This window comes from Raphanus sativus, chromosome 3, assembly GCF_000801105.2.
Source record: "Raphanus sativus cultivar WK10039 chromosome 3, ASM80110v3, whole genome shotgun sequence".
Classification (NCBI taxonomy): domain Eukaryota; kingdom Viridiplantae; phylum Streptophyta; class Magnoliopsida; order Brassicales; family Brassicaceae; genus Raphanus; species Raphanus sativus.
In genome coordinates, this window is record NC_079513.1 from 26,280,783 (window position 1) to 26,299,117 (window position 18,335).

Genomic DNA, 18,335 nt, shown 5'->3' on the forward strand with positions numbered 1-18,335 from the left:
GTGAATCTGCTAAGATCATTTGCAGGAACTTCATCATAGAATATGTTAAATTTGAGATTACTTTTATACAATTGGCTTCAAAACCCAAAAACAAATTAGTCAAATACATTTTCCATTATTTTCTTATTACTCAATTCAAATGTTTCAAGAATTTATTTCAACTGCATTGAGTTTCTACTAGTTGTATTACTCGGTCCATTTGTTAATAGGATCTAATGCATTTCTTTGTGGTTATTGCATGAGTTAGACCGATCATCTGCAATTCTGCATGTTGTGTACAAATTTAGTCTTTTTCTATATGAAATTCTTTTAGTAAGCCTTTTAAAAATGTGATTGGGATAATTTTCTGGTTAATCATTAACTCAGCCTTTTTAAGACTTTCAAATTATATGTATGTCGTAAAATATAATAAATATGTTTCAAATGCATGTTATACAAATGTGAGATTGTTGAATTCTCTCTATGCCGTGTGGAGGTTACTGAGCACCACAATAGCATCGAAGAGGTTGCTACTTTTTCTCAATTTGGGAAATTAGTTTTAAGAAGTAAAGGTATAACTCGTAAAAGTTATAATAGTTTATAAATGGTAAAAAAAATTCCGGCCATACTAATTGGTTTCTTTTGGTGGCATACAATTGGTGGCATACAGGAATTACAGTTGTTGGGAATGTTATCTCTTCGGACGAAGACTTTGTGATGGCTGGATTTGACCATTGCTTTTGACAATATGTGAACTCGTTTTTTGCTTACTAAGTTCTTTGTTTTGTTTTTCTAACGCTGATTTATTATGACATTGTAACTATGATAAATATTATATAGATTGTTCGACAACCGACAATATTATTTGCCTTATGAAATCTACACCTAACTGCATCATCTGAACCGTCCTATGAAAATCAAATTCTAACCAGATTTAATTGTACAATATTGAAGATCTCTTGTACGTCTTTCTTTCATAGTCTACATTAATAAATCGCTCTCTCATGAGATCTACATAAGCTCGGTTAACTCCTGTAGAAGTTAAAAGTGAAAGTTGAAAAAAAAAATGAAAGATCTTTTATGTCTGTATAACTCTCAACAGGTAAAGGAGAAGTTGAATTTTGATTCAAGTGTTAGAAAAAAAAAAGAAGTTGAACTGAAAGCTCTGGAATGAATATAAAGTGGAGAGACATACACTTGAAAATTATATTTTTTGAAAAAAGAAAAGAAAAAGAAAAAACGAAAGCTGCGATGACTGCTACTGCGACGGTGCTCCGCCATTTCACACCAATCTCATCCTCCCTCAAACCACCGTCTCGCCACCACCGCCGATTCCTCCACCACGATCTATCACCCAAACCACCCTCAAACTCTCCCTCTTTCCTCCTCAAATTCGGAGCCGAAAACTCCGAGCCCCAACCTCCACCGTCTCTGCCTGAAACCGATTGTCCCGTCCCGCCGGAACAGCAGCCAATCAACGAGTACCAATCCCTCTCCTCATCTTTCCCTTTCTCCTGGGCCTCGGGAGACCTAGTCGAGTACTCTTCGAGACTCTTTGTCACCGGCGCCTCTTTCGCGTTTTTCGTCGGGCTGCCCGTCTCCTGGTTCGGATCCGTCGGACCCGAATACGAACCCGTCAAGAGGATACTCGCCGCAAGCTCTAGCGGGATCTTCGTTGTCACGCTCGCTGTCGTTAGGATGTATCTCGGTTGGGCTTATGTCGGAAACCGTCTCCTCAGCGCCACCGTCGAGTGTATGTTTCTTAGTTTTTTTTTTCTCGTGTGTCTTAACTCTTAAAATTAGCGAAACAACATGTGATCATGTCTGAAAAAATACTAATGAAGCTCAAGAAGTAGTTTTTCCGATTGTGTCTGAAAGTTAGCGAAACAACATGTGGATTGATTGTGTCTGAAATATGAAACTCAAAAACTAGTTTTAGATTGTATTCTTAGTTGTTGTCTTGTGATGAATCTGATTTTTTAATGCAGATGAAGAAACTGGGTGGTATGATGGTCAGGTTAAGATCCAGCCTCTCTCTCTCTCTCTCTCTCTCTGTATACTGTTATATTGGTTAAGCTCTCTCTAGAAGAAGAAGGAATCATTTGTGTTGGTCTATACAGGTATGGGTGAAAACACCTCAAGTCTTGGCACGTGACCGTCTTCTTGGTTCTTTCTCGGTAAAGCTAAGCTTTGATCGTACACATCCATGTTTGTTTTTCATTTTGTGTTATGACATTTATTGAATGTTTTATTTTTTTGTTGTCTCAGGTGAAACCAGTCCTTACCAGATTGAAAAACACGCTAGTTATCCTCGGGTTATCGCTCATTCTTGTCGTGAACCTTGGTAACTCTCCCATCGCGTCATCTTACAAGACGTATAAGGATCCTAGGGATAGATCCTCGATGCCGATCCCAGGAGCCTACAATGATGAAACCGCCAGAACGTTCGAACCAGAAGCCTTCTGCGGGGAACCTTCTTCAGATGAACCTTCTTCTTCAGATATTCTGTAAAATCTCTTCATCTCAAAATACAAAATACAAATAGTTTCCTTCGCTTAGTAAATATAGATCTCGTAACAGCAATTTGTTATATAAGATAAATTTAATCAAAACCCAAATCTATTTTTTATAAAAATACAAATAATTTTTATAAAAATTATTTATAACAGCAATTTGTTATATAAGATAAATTTAATCAAGATCCAAATCTCTTTTTTCTGTTCAGAAAAAAAGAAACCTACGAATATATACCATTAAGTTAGCCAAAAATCTTCCGAATAAATAGTAAATTTCACCAACCCAAAAAATGAATTAAAAATATAACAAAAGATACTATGTTTGAAATTTAGCTCACTAGGTCGAGTATAAATCTATTCATTTCAGATATGAATTCTTCGAGTTCTCAACATTTGAATCTAATTAGGTATTTGATATTTTTTTGTCCGGGTCGATTTTTTTCGGTTCTGGATCATTCTAACTTTTTATATTATAAATCTTAAATAATATACAACATATATATAAAATATATGAATCAAAAGATAAACCTGCGCAGGCGCGCGGGTCATGATCTAGTTCCTTGTATATTGCGCAATAACCAATAGTGTTGCATTCACAACATGAACCGTTTTAATTATGCCTAGATAAACTCATGTCGTATGCCAAATTACTTTCGATAATTACAAATTATGAATAGATGACTATATTAGCAAATGCATTTTGTGCTTCTGGAATGAGTTTCGGTGAGTCAATCAGATAACCTACCAAATTTATATGAAGTTCGATTGTAACAACCGAGTCAAAAACATAATTTAAAATCACAATTACGCCATTTCTATTATTGGCAAACAGTATCCTATCAATAAATTCTAGTTTCTTTTCTCTCCATTCTACCTTAAATTTAACATCCGAGAGAAGAAGTAGGATCTAAACAAGAAAAAAAAAAATGAAAACCCTAATAATATGGTGCCTTGTCTCTCAAGCAATCATCCTAACGTGCAACTCAGGTGGCTCAGGAGGAGGAGGAGGAGACGTCGACTTCACCATACTCATAAAAAACGAAATGCACAAGTTAAAAAAACCTGCAGTTTTCTACCATTGCGTATCGTCAAAGAAAGACATGGGATGGCACAGATCGGTACCGTCCACCGAGTATCGTTGGAACTTCAAAGTTCCAAAGTTCGGTACCGGCGTGATGGTCCACAAATGCGAGTTCAGGTCGAGGCTAGGAACAGCGAACGTTGAGATCAAGACGGTGTCTACCACAGCGATTCTGTGCGACGGGCATGTATGCGAATACGCGGTTAGACGTAACGGGATTTATTTCATTGGCCACGAGCTGTATTATCCGTTTGGAGTGTTTATAGAATTGTCGAGGCCTGTGGAGAAGCTAGTCGGGCCGTGGAAGCCTTGGTCACCGCAACAGCTGAAAGCTTTGCACCGTAGCAAGGACTTCCATCATTAATCTAATCTCCGTGCACCTAAAAGAACATCTAATCTCCGTGCACCACTAAAAGAACATCGATTAGACCGGATGAATTTAGTAGATAATTAAATACTTGATAGTGTATTTTCTAAGTTTTTTTATTTGTTTTCTGTGTTTGATTCGCATTTGTTCACAAATGTATTAACAAAAAATGATCATATCCCTATATACTAAAGCACAAGTCATCTAGCCAATTAAATTCTGACACCTAAGATATGTTTACAATTTAAAAAATAATAATAATGTTCAAGAAAAACTATAAGCAACGGAAAGAAAAAAACTGTAACAATGGCTTTTAAAAACAGTCCACTAAAACCACTACCCACGATCATCCTTCCTCCACCGTTTTTTATCTTCTCATTTTCTATAAATTCGACACTGAGATATATCATGTAATTACTCAAAAGAGACGCTTCTTCCGTGATAGGTAATATATGTTAAATCATTCAAATGATAATTTAGTAAACTCGATACTTATTTGAGTCTTATCAAATATTTGTAATCTCTAGAATGGATGCGTGATGTTAGTTAAAAAGAGTTTGTTCGAACCCATGATCAAAACAGGTTAGTGTTTGATTTGAAACAACAATGTCAAATTGTTACTTCTTGCTTTGTTCTGTATGATTTTGTGTTACAGGAGCATAAAGATTTTTTAATCCATTGCAGAGCACAGTAGAAAATAAATTGTTGCTGCGAGCAGGAAAAGCTCATGATGATATATACAAACCGCCTTGCTCCTTTCTTATCTTGCATATTCTAATATTTTACTCTGGCCAAAGCAAGTTCTGAAAATTTGGTGGACAGAATTTTGTAAAAATTCTATTAGCCTATGTTTAATTAGTTTTTTTCTCTCAGTTAGGTTCCGTAAGGGAAAGAAACACTTTCAAACAAGCAATAGAACGTAACGATGATGAAGCTAGAAGATCAATGGGTATTGCTGAGAATAAACTCTTAGAGATTGATTACTATGGAGCAAGAACATTCATTAACCAGGCAAAGAGTTTGTATACAGATCTTGATTTTAAAACAAGTGCTGACTATGATTTATGTTTTTATCTATGCATCACCCATATAGAAGGAAGAGAAGCTGGTTGATATGAGATTCTGAGTGTAGATCATTGGTAATGATGAAACCGGTCAAAAAGCAAGACAAGATGTTAGGTCTTTTTCTTCATCTCTGACAAATCTCTGACAAGAAAAGGAAACAAGAAAGGCTGTCATGTCAAGTTGGTTTTCCTTAACTTTATATATATTTACTTTATAATTGTATAAAGATATTATTTTTGTTTACTTTAGGATACACATTTTATATTTTTCTTATATAAAATGTTACCAATATTGGTAGAGTAAATATAAACTTGGAAATGAAGAAAGACACAAGGAGAAGAACTATACACTATATATATATTGAATTTCATTATTCTACCAAAATAATGTTAGTGTTTTGTTTTTGTTCAGGTGATATGTTTTCCCTGAATTTCATATCAAATATTTTTTCGTTGGGTTTGGATCGGAAAAGAGAAATCAATTTTTTTCATTTCTATTTTGGGTCTATATTGACGTGTTGCAAAATATAAGCAGAATTTTCTAATCTTTCAATAAGTTTATCACTAATAACCTTCAAAAAATGTGCATAAGAGATCCATCTTATATTATATTTCTAAGAAAATAAATACTCCCATGCGAAGCATGGGTCAATATACTAGTATGTATATGAAACCGGATAACGTGATGCAGAGTTTAGAAAGAAAACAATGTTTTATTTCTTTTCTTTTTTTAACAATGTTTTATTTCTTCCCTTTATGTAAGCTTAGGAACTTTGAGATCAATCCACAATCAACACCAACAGAGGAAAGAGGGTGTTGTCTTATTCATTTGTTGTGTTTTTTTTTTTTGATTAAGCTCCATATTTTGGGGCCTTCCAAAGTTTGAAAGCAACTTCATGGATGAACCGATCAGCCGGTATAACAAGATTTCCAGAGAGCTACAATGAAGAAAAAAGAGAAACAAAGAAAAAAAGCTTGAGACTCAAGCCATCATGCACTATATTACAGAGGAACTTGCATTTACTTTGAAGACGTACCTTTTTGAGAGCTTCAAATGAAAACGTATCAACTAAATCTCTCCGAGTCACCCCATCTTGCCATTGAGCTACCAACATAGGGCAGTAGTCCCTGTAGATTGAACCAAACTCAGTCATGTAACAAAAACAGAGAAATGTTCTAATCAAATTTTCTTACCTAACATCATCACGTGTCTTTTCACCTCGCATGGTGTAGCTCTGACGCGGGACAAGTCCTGCAAACGCGTCGTGCTTAATACCATCTTGTGGAGTCTTGACAGGAAAAACTGAAACATCCTTGTCTGTGACAGAACCATAGCTGAGAACAACAGAGAGATGCAAGCGAGGAGCAAACTCTGAACCCGGGTGAGCCATTTTCATGATACTACCGATCAAAGAGTCGAGCATTCCCATGTTATCACCACCTATATGCACAAAAACCGTGTCGTATAGGCTCACCACATCCAACCACTTTCCTCCTTCGAATCCAAGCAGCCTTAGTAATTCAGATGCTGTGGCGTCAGAAGGAAAGGAATCATCACTCTTTTGGCATATTTCAGTAAGTTGTAATATATCTAAGCCAATCAGTTTTCCGAAAGAAGTCAGAGTAGAACAGTCCGTTACTAAAGCAGCCCTGAGCCCCATAAACCTGAACCATACCAATTGTATCAGCGAGAGGCATTAATGTAAAAAAAAAAACTAGCATCATCGATTCATCATCATCTGGATATTACCTGATTATTGAAAAGAAAAGAAAATAAAACTAAGCAGATGGGAGAAAAGATGAAACCTTTGATCCAAAGTTGAGATTTGATGTTCACTTCCCTTAGCATTTAATCCACTCTGTTACAAAGAAAACAAACAAAATTGATGTAAACACATGTATTAAAAATACAAACTCATATTGTTGATTATATGTGTCTTTAAACACATAACTAACTAAGCTTGGTCCTTGGATAAAGCCCAAGACAATGTAAAAATCAGAGAGGGAAGTATCTCTAAAATCTCACAGCTATAGAATAAGCTTCTGAAGCATCCAGCAACTGGGAGAATTCTCGAACTATCCTTTCCTTCTCTGTTTCTTCTGCAACAATTGAATAAACACACCGTAATGAATAATATACAGTAGGAAATGTAACACAAACGTGAAGTAATGTTGACCAGTAAAAACTATATGACGAATCAACGAAACTGAGAGAGAGAGAGAGAAAAAACCTGGAGGCGCATGAGGGAGGCTCAAGAAGCCGCAGCTAGCTACGGAGGCGAGAGAATGAATGTGGGTACGTGACGTGTCAACGAATCGAGCCAAGCCGTCACCGTACAACACAAGTGATCTGCTTGATTTGTCCGCCATTCTTTTGTCTAAAGGAAATATGATTCTGGTAATAGATATGATACATATTTTAGGTTTTGTAAGAATAAAAATTATGGTAACTATACACTACATTAAGTTCAAATATGAATAAATATAAGGGAAATTTTCCTCAAATAATTTATTCAACATGTACAAACATAACAATAACAGCTACCACAAAATTTTCAAAAACATAAAACATCTGTGTCCCTGTCTATATCTACAGCTTTAATAATAACACAAAAGAGCATCTCAAACTCCAAACTCCAAACCAATGTCGATTTTTTTTATGTAAAGTATAAATATATGTTGCAATAATAATTTCTATAGCACAAAGAGGAGGAGGAGGAGGCAGAGTGTCGTGTCATAGGGCGAGTCTTGTCTTAATGGGCTTGAGCTTCAACCCCATGTTTTCAGGTGAGAGAAGCTCAGGCGAGATTCTCGTTGGGCTCAAAGGACTTCTCGGGCTCACGCTCTGTGCTGGACGATACAATCCGTATCCCATCAAAAAGTATTCCATCGGTATTACCATCGCCTGTGGCTGCTCTTCTGTCACCAGCGACCCGCTTCCTTGTACCTCGACTAGTGCGCCGTATCGTCTGTCTAGTTTTGTGGTCATGTGAACGGCCTCCGAGTGGTAAGCTGAGTTTTCACCGATGAATATTAAAGTTCTGCATTGCAGTTTCCTTAACTCTTCGCTAAGGTCCACTCTCCTGTTGTATTCCCCAACACCATACCAATATATAAATATATAAGATACTATTATTTTTTTCAGCTTTGGTAATGAAAATAAAAGAGAGGAACGATGATAGTTACCCGTTGATTGCCTCGAGGTATCTCCATACATTTGTACTCTGCCGCTCGCAAAGTAACTGCATAGTTAGAGAACACAAGATATAAATTTTACTTCCAAAAATGTCAGATAATTGCAAAAAAAAAAAAAAAAAAGTTATTCACTAACTCTTCTGCATTCTTGAACAATATCTGATTCTGGAACTTGAGCATTACCACGAACTTCCTGTGATAACATCCATATCAATTTGTCTGATTTGCATTTATAGAAATGTAAAACACTGTTTAGAAGAAACCTTAATAGTATACCTTGCTGAAGTACCGTTTTAGTAACAATTCTTTAACCACTCCGCACATGCCATAGTAGTAAAGAAGATTAGACATAACCTGCATAATTTTTATGAATATCTCTGATATGAGAATTAGATTTATTAAAATGATGGACAAAGACCCCATTGTGAAAGTGAAATACCTTATTGCACAACCATTCTGACCAAGAAGGAGCTTGGCACAGTGGAGAGACGAGTATTAATCCCAGAACTCTCTGCCTGTACTTCATCTGTTAGAATTTTAAGTTTTATAAGTAAAATTTATAAGACCAGATATCAAAAAAGAATTATTATATGCTTAATGTACGGTAGCTGTAGAATCATATCACCAGAGATACTTACAGCAAATAAGGTCAGAATGTAAGCTCCTGCTGTGACTCCCATACACATTACTGCACCAAGTCTGGATAAGAGAGCCCAATAAAGCAATAAAGTAAAAGGAATTTAGAATAAGAAGACAAGAATATATATATATGCAGTTTAGTAAAACTTTTGTGAATTTATACCCGAAATAGTTAAGAACCTCGACTATCTGGTCAGCTAAGTCATCAGCTGAGAGCAGAGGAGCATCAACACTGATCACTGGAGCTCCTAACTGCAATGACTCTTGAAAAAATCGATGTAATAAGGGATATGAATTGCATTGCATTTATAAAAAAAAAGCTATGTCATAGCAGTTAAACATGAGTTACCAACCTCATGGCCAATAGGACTGATGTGATAAATGCAAAAGTTGTGGAGTAACAAGGAACTAGCTTCTGGACAAAACAACAACCCTTGAAAAGAGAACATATCTGCATCAAAGACAAACGCAAAACATATTACAAAACATGCCCCAATGATTCAAAAGCTTCGATAAGTAGAGATGAAGAAGTAAGTATATATGTGCGCTTACAATTAAGAGCAATATCAGGATATGTGATAAGAGCAGGTTTATCAGGATCACCGCAAACGGCAACACATACCGGGCCATAGGTAGTCTCCACAAGGTGCTCCTGTGAAAGTAGAATTTAATAGAGTGAGCAATTACTCTATGAAATAAATGAATATGCATAAATTAGGAGTTTAGGACCACATACACCTGTAACGTTCATTCCCCTTGTGATAATATTTACTTAATTAGGACAAACGAAATAATTTTTAAAAAAGAGAGTACCAACGATTCCTATTAAAATCACATACTCATAACCAGCAAATACGGGTACATATCAAAAGGGATCATATCAAAAAATTAACATATGAACCAAATAATGAGAATGAGTGATCCAAGAAAGACATGCATTGGAGAAGACATGAAAAGACCAAACCTAAAAAAGCAGAATCAATGAACTAGATGATCAGACAACACTATTTCGATATATTACCGACACAACAAAAAGCATCATTCCAGTTTCATCTCCAAACAATTATGAAACATTTCCCCAGCCATATTACAAAACGATTCCAAAAAATTGCTAAAACCTCTTATCATGATAATAATAACAATAATAATAATAAAATCTATATAAATAATGGATAAAAATAATAACTTTAATAAAGCAACTCAAAGAATGCAGAAAGCAAAAAAAAAAAAATCAAACTACCATTTCTCCTATTGTGTTCTTCCCGTAACATATCCAAAAAACAGAACACAGAAGCTCGTAAGATCATTTTTACCTGTCCTCCAAGAGACATTGCCTCCATATCAATGGAGACAGAACCGCTTGAATCCCCCATTTCCTTCTCTCTCTATCTCTCTCCTCTGTGTATTTTCAAAATAAACTGAGTTTTATCTATCTTTCCATACCCTTCTCTCTCTTCTCTTCTCTTCTCTTCTCTTCTCTCTTACAAAAACGATAGCTATCTTCGTTTTCTCTGTTTATAAATAGAAGACTTGTGACTTAAAATAAATAATAAAAAAACTAACAGAAAACTCGTACTGAGTCACCGACGGTCGACTCGGGTTTAATGTAGGACGGACCTTCATAAAAATATAAAATCACAGGGGAGACTAACTAGATAGCTATACCATGATCAACTTAACCTTGGTTAAGGGACCGACAGTTTTTTATTCCTCTTCTATATTTTACATTTGTACTCCCTGTATTTTCTTAATCGTTTAAATTGATCCCACGTTCGTTCTACTCTACACTATTAACCCAAAACATGTCGGCGACTTTTTTTTTTTTAACTTTCTTTTCTGTTATTTTTCATTGACACGTATGTGTACCTTATTTATATTTTCATCAGAAAATTATTATAGAATTTATGAATACTAGATAGTTACCCGCGCTTCGCCGCGGGATTTATTTTTATTTTATTGTTTATAAAACATTTTCATTTGATAAATGAATAAATTATATTAATATAAGTTTTGTATAATATTTATAATCTAAACATATATTATATTTTTATATTTAGGTTATTGTATAACTATCATTTATTTGACAATCTTTAACGAATTAGTTTCCAAATTAATTCTGTTCAGGTTGGTGGTGTAATATCATATTATTTTTTCAAAAAACGAATTTGCGGTTTTTAGTTTCCAGTATGTGGTCTAAAAGACTCTAAAATTATTCTCCTTCTGTTTCATATAAGTATTTTGTACTTTCATATTTATTTCAATAGAAATATCAGTTCTACATTTTTATATATTAAAAATCAGTTTAATCTTTATTTTTACCTTATTTGTTGATTAAATAAAAAAATTAATGTGAAACTCTAATTAAAAATAATATAAAGAGCTTAATTATTTTCTTAATATGTGTATTTGATAGCCGGCTTAGTTAATGGACAAATGTATTTGATCCTTATTTTGATTTTGTATTCTATCCTTTTTTACTAAATGATATACACATGATTTTTCTTTAGATCACCTTTATATTTATACTTTTTTTTTTAAATTGAGTTTAAGTTTAAGGTTAAAAGTCCATTTCATTTTTTTTCCTACACTTTTCTGGTTCACTAAATTTATAATTGAGAAATTTATCAAAATAGAATAAAACAGCATCTTTTGTCTCTTTATTATAATTTTTGTACCTTTTTGACTCAATTATCGTTTCCATTTTTCAAACTTAATCAAAAAATTATATAAGATAGACACAATTGATGCAATATCCATATAAAAACTGGTATCTTTTGGTTGTAAAACTTGTTAAATTAAAAATTTTTAGTTATGCTTTAGAGAAAAAGAATTCATCTTCTCTGAAAAATGGCATGGTAGAAATTAAATTCTACATTAAAAAGTTATTCTGCTTTAGGTAGAACTAATAATTTATCTTTTAATGGACTTCTAAGTATGAGGAATGCAAAGTTTTACACATTGTAAAGGTAACTATATTATTTATGACTGCAACTTCTAATTTTATAAGTAATTCTAAAGTTTAATTAGAAATCTACAGACAACTCAGAAGTCTCCACACGATAGAAACTGCTTATAGAATAATTGTATTCATAATGGTTTCTTGTCTACGCAGTGTAGAAATTACATTCTATTGATAAGAATAAAAATATTTTTGAAAATATGACAAGTTCAGTTATAAAGTACGATATTGTCCACTTTGGGCCTTAATGATAAGCCCGCATGGATTTGGTTTTGAGCTCCTTCCCAAAAGGTCTCGTACTAATTAGAGTTGAACATCTCCTTATATATTAGACTTTCTTTTGTCTAATATCTAATGTGGGACTTTGTTTGACATCTCACATTATCCCCTTCAAACTAAGAACCACAACTCATCTCTTGTGTGTTTCTTAATCACAGGGCTTTTCTTTAAGAATGTTTCTCCCACAACATCACAGGTTCCATGATCTTCTAACGTTTATGCGAACAGACCTTCTTTTTTCTTCTTCTACCCGTTCTTACTTAAAAGGTATTTTGGTCTTCTTGCATCTCTTCGTCAAACCGCTCTGATACCAATTGTTGGGATTGTGAAATCCCATGTCCAACTCTATTTATCCGATTAGTACGATATTGTCCACTTTGAGCCTTAATGATAAGTCCGCATGGATTTGGTTTTGAGCTTCTTCCCAAAAGGTCTCGTACTAATTAGAGTTGAACATATCCTTATATATTAGACTTTCTTTTGTCTAATATCCAATGTGGGACTTTGTTTGACATCTCACATTCTAAAAATATTTGAAACCTTTTTACTTTCTCAAAACGTGTTTTAGCAATTTTGTTGTCTCAAATAAAAATAAAAATTCGAGTTTCATTTATTTTCATTTAATTTCAAAATTTTATTTTTGAAAACCAAAAAGTAAACGACTTTCATTTATTTAAAGTTATATTTTAAAATAAATATGTAGATATTTAAATTATAATTTTTTTCATGACTAAAAAATCTTAGATATATTTTCATTTATTTATTTTGGTTAAGATATATTAAATAAAGAATTGATATAAAATTTTATAATATTAGCAGTAAATATTCTCCATCACCAATATTTTACGTAGAATATATTATGTAATATTTTCGATCAAATTCTTCACATAAATGTTTGTGCATTTTTTATTTGCAGATGTATAATGAGATCGACCATCTGCATCGGAATTAGAGCATAGCTTAGAATGACCGACTTTTCTTAGCAGTTAGAACCGGAGCTAGTATTACCGACTCTTCTAGATTTTCATGAGGAATTATTCTTGGTAAATCTCAGATTAGTTTCAGCTTAACAACTCATCAAATAATACCATCAATGTTTGATACCCATGGAATTATGGATGTGGATTTGTGGTCTTCTGCATGTTTGATGATCCCTAATGATGTCATGTTACATGGACTTCAATTTCACCAATTTAGTAATAAATTGTAATATCTCGGCTCACTAAAACGGGTTTGGTTTGTCTAATTTTTTTTTATCAATCCAAAACTCAATTCTTTTATTTACTTTAACCTAACCTGTGTATAAATTATATAAGTATATCTATCTCCTTCTACCTACAGCCAAGCCGTCATCTTCTTTGTGAGTTAATCATTGATGCTTCTTACCACCATCTCCTTTTTCTGATCTTCTCTTTTTCCGCTCCTTCTGCCTTCGCATGGTTCTATGTTACTCCTTCAAATCTTCCTCTCTGTTTATGTGTGCGGAAAAGATGTTGCGATTCTCTCCGATCGTCACCACCAGTACCACTTGCAAACTAATCACCACCGGGTTCGTTGTATCTGTTGTCCATAGAGTGATAAAGTCATCTTTACTCTTGTCGGTTTAATGTAGCGGGAACAAGACGTGGAGGAGAGAGCAACGTCGGAGCTTCCGCTCTTCACCATCACTCGACGCTGGAATATATCCACCGGAGATCCACACCGGTACCATATGAGCCGTACCAAGCCACCAACGTTAATATCTGAGCAAATGAGGTCACTATCCACACTTTCTGCAACACCAAGCGTTTTCTTCTCCACTTTCAATTGATTGTTTTGTCAGTACCATTTGTCTTGAGCCGCCGGTGGATGATACATGGATATAGATGGAACAATGTTTTTTGAGGATGATGAAACTAAAGAATATGTGAGACACATAGAGTTCAGAGAATAGATAGTTGACGTGTATAATTTTGAATGACGTGTAAACAATGAAATGTTTTGACTGGTAATCCAACTTTTTTCATTTATTGACATGGCAACTCCACAATGATTTAAAAGTCTGATGTGTCAACACCAGGAGAGAACCTTGCTTCATTACTGTGTGGATTAAGAGTGGAGTTTAAAGAAGAGGAATAAAAAACTGTCGGAACTTATGAATTTATGAATATTAAGAGTGGAGTAAAAAACTACATCAGAAAATTATTATAGAACTTTATGAATATTAAGTGGGGTTAAAAGAAGAGAGTGAAAAACTATCTTCGAATGGAGGGGCGATAGTAATACATATATTAGTAAAGGGGCCAAAAAAAAATCGTGTTTTAGAAAAAAAGTCCGCGAACTGTTTGACTTTATGACTAAATTGGTTTTAGACGGGACACGGTGTTTCCAGGAGACAGGATGATGAATCGTCAGCCGTTGGATGTGTTTTCCTTTTATGTTTAGTCTTCTTTCTCCCTTATTGTGAAATATGAACACCGTGTGGTTTTGCTATAGGAAAAAAACGGGGGCCATTGCATTGGAGAGTGAGAGCACACATGTCGCTCTCTTGTCGAGTTGGTATGTGTCATTTGCACCCAACAAGAACATAAAACCATAAGTCCCTTTTGCTTAATTATAAATCTGGCCAAAACTTTGAAATTTCCTTTTCTATAATTTCCTTTTTCTTTGGTCAAAATTATAATTTTCATTTTCACGATCTTCATATTTCCTTTTATTTTAATTCATTTTCCATATCTGAGCATCATAATTAAGTTGACCGTGACATAAATATAGAAACAAACAAAGACATTTATAACAGTTTTTAATGATTTGGAAATATAGTACTTCCTCCGTTTCGATTTAAGCGTTGTTGTGGAGCAAAATTTTCGTTTCAAAATAAGTGTCGTTTTAGGATTTCAATGCAAAATTTATTAATAAGATTTTCTAGTTTATTTTTCTATTTGTTGAAATATGGTTAGATGTATAGGTAATTATGTTTTTATTTTAGGAATATACAAAATCATATGTTTTATTAATATGTGTGCATAATCATAGAACGACAAATAAAATGAAACGGAGAGAGTATTGTTTAGCTAAGATTTATGGGGATTCCAGCTTTTAAACATGTAAAACCGTACTATTAGGTTATTTTAATGGAAGAATCCGTATCTCGTAGCAAGCTTCATTTGATTGATTGATCGATTTACGTTTTCGGAAACGTAGGATACATTGACTAATTGATATTGCAAGCACACAATCTTTTATTACGGCGTAATAAATACTCATTTATTTTAATCGTGCTAGTTAAAGTTCATTGTTTTATCAAACGTGTATTGACTTGAATGGTGGTAATGACAAACTCGATGGAAGATTCTCAATCACATTGTGTTGTGCTTATGATATTTTTAATATTCTATATTCTTATTTTCAAATTATATGATTGATTGCAACGCAACAACTTAAGTCACATTTAAAAGTTTGCTTAATTTAACATCTAAAGTTTCAAAAGGGTGACGAATTCAAAATGAAAGCTCATTTCTAAGTAATTATTGCATATTAGTGCCATTGCATTCTTAGCGTCTTATCACCAGCTTTTGTTTTTATATATAATTCTTTTTATCTTATATATGCTTTCCGTGGAAATATTTTAATGATTAACCCACCAAACATGTTTCTTAATCTTTACATTTAGGATACCAGTTTAATATATACGTTCCTATCATCAGATGATGTAATGATCACCTAGAAGACTTGGAAATCATGTATTTCAGTGTATGTTCATTTTTCTTCTTTCTATAGTACATGTTCAATTTCTATTATAATATATTTTTATTTGATTAACAATTTAACATTCTCAAGTGATAGAGATGGAGTCGTGGAAATAATTATTTGAAATAGTTGATGACAAATTAAGGAATATAGTATAAAAGTCGGTTATTTATTTATGGGGTCTTTTGATTTCGATCTATCGGTCACACTACTGATAACAAAAAATAATTATTATTTTTAACTATCTTCTAAAATGCCAGGCAGTTTCCTTGCATATCATATAGTTTTGTATGAATATTGTTTTTATTTAAAATAGAGAGGAGACTTCCGATTTCATTTAAGACTATGTAGTTTTAATGTGAAATCATGCAGTGGTTGTAGATGAATTAAGTGACAACAGTAAATGTTGCCCTAATTTCTGATTAAATGAGGGCACGTGTGACGCCATTACTCAACTTTATTTAAAGCTTAGCTTAAGATTTGGTTATTATTAAATAAATAAATAATTTTGTCGATGTCTCCATCTCGGCACCATCACTCATCAATCTGATATACGAATCTTCCCATTATGTAGATATGCATATGCTTCTACACGAAATCTTCGCCGACAATATTTGTGTAGTAAATAGTAGTATATAGATACGTCCACACGCTGAAAGAAGCATGCTGTTTTGTAGTGAAATTGTGTATAATATATCACCAAAAAACATATTCAAAAGTTACATTAGTTTTGTTTCTTACATTATCTAGCGACATTTCTTTGCTTTTAATCCAATTCATTACATCATGGCTATTGTCTTATAGGGAAGTTGTTACAAACGTTAACTACGTGTCCATCCGTAGAAACTTCCATTACTTCAAGTTTAAAGAAGACGAGATTAAAATATTCGTACTTCTCGAAGTGAATCCAATAACAATACAAAATTTAGATTATTCCTGAGATTGTTTTTCTTGTGTGTGTTGCTAGTTCTTACGTAAAAGAAGGTTGCTGTTGTTTTGTAAATAGCGGTTCATTCACACAACGAATATTATAGAACCAATCTTGAAATCTCATTTCATCAAAGGCATATCAAGGTATCCTTTTCGGTTTTCACAGCCAAAAAGCTACATCAACTTCAAAATTTTACTCATTTTACCATTTGAAATATTGTGCCACAACCCAAACTCCGTCATCTCTAAAATTTTGAAAAATATAATTAATGGGATAAAAGCTCACAAAAGTGCAGAGAAAGGCCCATTACTTATCACGTGGTCAATTGGGTAATTAGTCAAGGTGAAGTAATCAGAGATGCAGACACACTGCTACAACTGGTAGCGATTTAGAGATTGAGATATAACAAGGATAAGTTCAAGGAACCCAAACTCCATCATCTCTGAAGTTTTGAAAATATAACTAATGTGATAAAAGCTCACAAGGAGCAGAGAAAGGCCCATTAAAACTGACAGAGCAATGCAATGATGAAAACAACAAAGCCCAATAATTGAACTTATCCTTGCCCGTTATATCTCAATCTCTGAATGATTTTCCAGTTGTAGCAGTGTGTCTGCATCTTTGATTACTTCACCTTGACTAATTACCCAATTGACCACGTGATAAGTAATACGTGACCTGGATAACATGTTCATGCACCTGCTGCCTGCTGGTTTCCTCTTGATCCCTATTTCTCCTGACCCATAGTTTAGAGTACCAGCAAAACTATCCAGTAACTGCATCAATTACACTATGAGCTAGTATATCCAATGACTGTGCATTAGAGAAGCATATATCTAATCTATTGGTCTTAAATCTATTTGATCAAGATTTTGGCGAATGGACAAAAAATGTATATTAGGGAAAATTTGGAAAATGCCATCAAATGAGAATATATTTTAAAAACTACACCGTATTTTATTTTTTTGATAACTATACTTATGTATAAGTGAAGTTATTAATTAACCTAACTAAGAGTATAATAATTTGAATATTTAAAGAACAAGTTAATAGAAATAGAACAAAAAAACATAATGATTTCTGTGTTTTGTTTTAAGTTATACAACAAAAAACTATAGAATTTAATATTTTTTTTTGTTTTAAAACTTCTTAATTTTCGTACATTTTTAATCAGTGTAATTCCTTTTTATATTTAAATTTAAATAGGAATATACAATCGTGTCAACATGTAATTTTGGAGTTTGATGATTTTTTATAATTTAAAATAATCTTTATAATATAAGATATGTCTTAGAGATACCATTATAAGTATTTTAATGGTCAACCATATATAATTATAATTTAATTATCTCAAAATAACTATAATACAAATAATTTCGAGCTTTACTATTAAAACGTTTTGAATTTAAAATTTAAATAAAGGCAAAAGAGTTTTATAACACATAAAAAAATGTAGTTGGCAAAATATTATTATTAATAGTGTATTTTTCAAATTTACAATTTTAAATAGGGTAGTCTACAAATTATCCTTATATATTAATCTAATAGTCTTAAACTAAACCAAAACAATTTTAAATTACTGTAAAAAGTAAAAAA

General features: G+C 33.2%; 4 protein-coding genes across 4 annotated transcripts; 2 read left to right on the forward strand and 2 right to left on the reverse strand.

Moving 5' to 3' along the window:
* Positions 1 to 1,176: 1,176 nt before the first annotated feature.
* Positions 1,177 to 3,189, forward strand: LOC108833156 (uncharacterized protein ycf36). Its single transcript, XM_018606590.2, has 4 exons — positions 1,177 to 1,732; positions 1,968 to 1,996; positions 2,100 to 2,156; positions 2,248 to 3,189. Exons 1-4 carry the CDS (start codon positions 1,231 to 1,233, stop codon positions 2,488 to 2,490), a joined length of 831 nt encoding a protein of 276 aa, XP_018462092.1. The 5' UTR covers positions 1,177 to 1,230; the 3' UTR covers positions 2,491 to 3,189.
* Positions 3,190 to 3,316: 127 nt separating this feature from the next.
* Positions 3,317 to 4,139, forward strand: LOC108845641 (uncharacterized). Its single transcript, XM_018618816.2, has one exon. It carries the CDS (start codon positions 3,422 to 3,424, stop codon positions 3,938 to 3,940), a length of 519 nt encoding a protein of 172 aa, XP_018474318.2. The 5' UTR covers positions 3,317 to 3,421; the 3' UTR covers positions 3,941 to 4,139.
* Positions 4,140 to 5,700: 1,561 nt separating this feature from the next.
* LOC108833161 (uncharacterized) lies at positions 5,701 to 7,378 on the reverse strand. Its single transcript, XM_018606594.2, has 6 exons — positions 7,239 to 7,378; positions 7,034 to 7,107; positions 6,814 to 6,866; positions 6,202 to 6,672; positions 6,045 to 6,135; positions 5,701 to 5,945 (listed from the first exon to the last, which is right to left on the reverse strand). Exons 1-6 carry the CDS (start codon positions 7,375 to 7,377, stop codon positions 5,859 to 5,861), a joined length of 915 nt encoding a protein of 304 aa, XP_018462096.1. The 5' UTR covers position 7,378; the 3' UTR covers positions 5,701 to 5,858.
* A 114-nt stretch (positions 7,379 to 7,492) lies between these two features.
* LOC108833160 (protein NDL2) lies at positions 7,493 to 10,439 on the reverse strand. The gene is made up of 10 exons (XM_018606593.2): positions 10,155 to 10,439; positions 9,394 to 9,493; positions 9,195 to 9,292; positions 9,005 to 9,093; positions 8,841 to 8,901; positions 8,642 to 8,728; positions 8,479 to 8,556; positions 8,339 to 8,395; positions 8,194 to 8,249; positions 7,493 to 8,090 (listed from the first exon to the last, which is right to left on the reverse strand). The coding sequence occupies exons 1-10, from the start codon at positions 10,212 to 10,214 to the stop codon at positions 7,742 to 7,744; spliced, it is 1,035 nt and encodes a 344-aa protein (XP_018462095.1). The 5' UTR covers positions 10,215 to 10,439; the 3' UTR covers positions 7,493 to 7,741.
* Between the last annotated feature and the right edge of the window lie 7,896 nt (positions 10,440 to 18,335).

What these genes read in the sequence shown, in the direction of transcription:
- LOC108845641 (XM_018618816.2), top strand. Translation starts at nt 3,422, where the DNA reads ATGAAAACCCTAATAATATGGTGCCTTGTCTCTCAAGCAATCATCCTA.
- LOC108833160 (XM_018606593.2), bottom strand. Translation starts at nt 10,214, where the DNA reads ATGGGGGATTCAAGCGGTTCTGTCTCCATTGATATGGAGGCAATGTCT. An exon ending in CAGAATGGTTGTGCAATAAG is followed by an intron (nt 8,557 to 8,641) that starts GTATTTCACTTT and finishes AAAATTATGCAG; the next exon opens with GTTATGTCTAATCTTCTTTA. An exon ending in TTGTTCAAGAATGCAGAAGA is followed by an intron (nt 8,250 to 8,338) that starts GTTAGTGAATAA and finishes CTAACTATGCAG; the next exon opens with TTACTTTGCGAGCGGCAGAG.
- LOC108833156 (XM_018606590.2), top strand. Translation starts at nt 1,231, where the DNA reads ATGACTGCTACTGCGACGGTGCTCCGCCATTTCACACCAATCTCATCC. An exon ending in CCTCAGCGCCACCGTCGAGT is followed by an intron (nt 1,733 to 1,967) that starts GTATGTTTCTTA and finishes TTTTTAATGCAG; the next exon opens with ATGAAGAAACTGGGTGGTAT. An exon ending in GTCTTCTTGGTTCTTTCTCG is followed by an intron (nt 2,157 to 2,247) that starts GTAAAGCTAAGC and finishes TTGTTGTCTCAG; the next exon opens with GTGAAACCAGTCCTTACCAG.
- LOC108833161 (XM_018606594.2), bottom strand. Translation starts at nt 7,377, where the DNA reads ATGGCGGACAAATCAAGCAGATCACTTGTGTTGTACGGTGACGGCTTG. An exon ending in CCTCCCTCATGCGCCTCCAG is followed by an intron (nt 7,108 to 7,238) that starts GTTTTTTCTCTC and finishes CAATTGTTGCAG; the next exon opens with AAGAAACAGAGAAGGAAAGG. An exon ending in CATTTGAAGCTCTCAAAAAG is followed by an intron (nt 5,946 to 6,044) that starts GTACGTCTTCAA and finishes TCTTCATTGTAG; the next exon opens with CTCTCTGGAAATCTTGTTAT.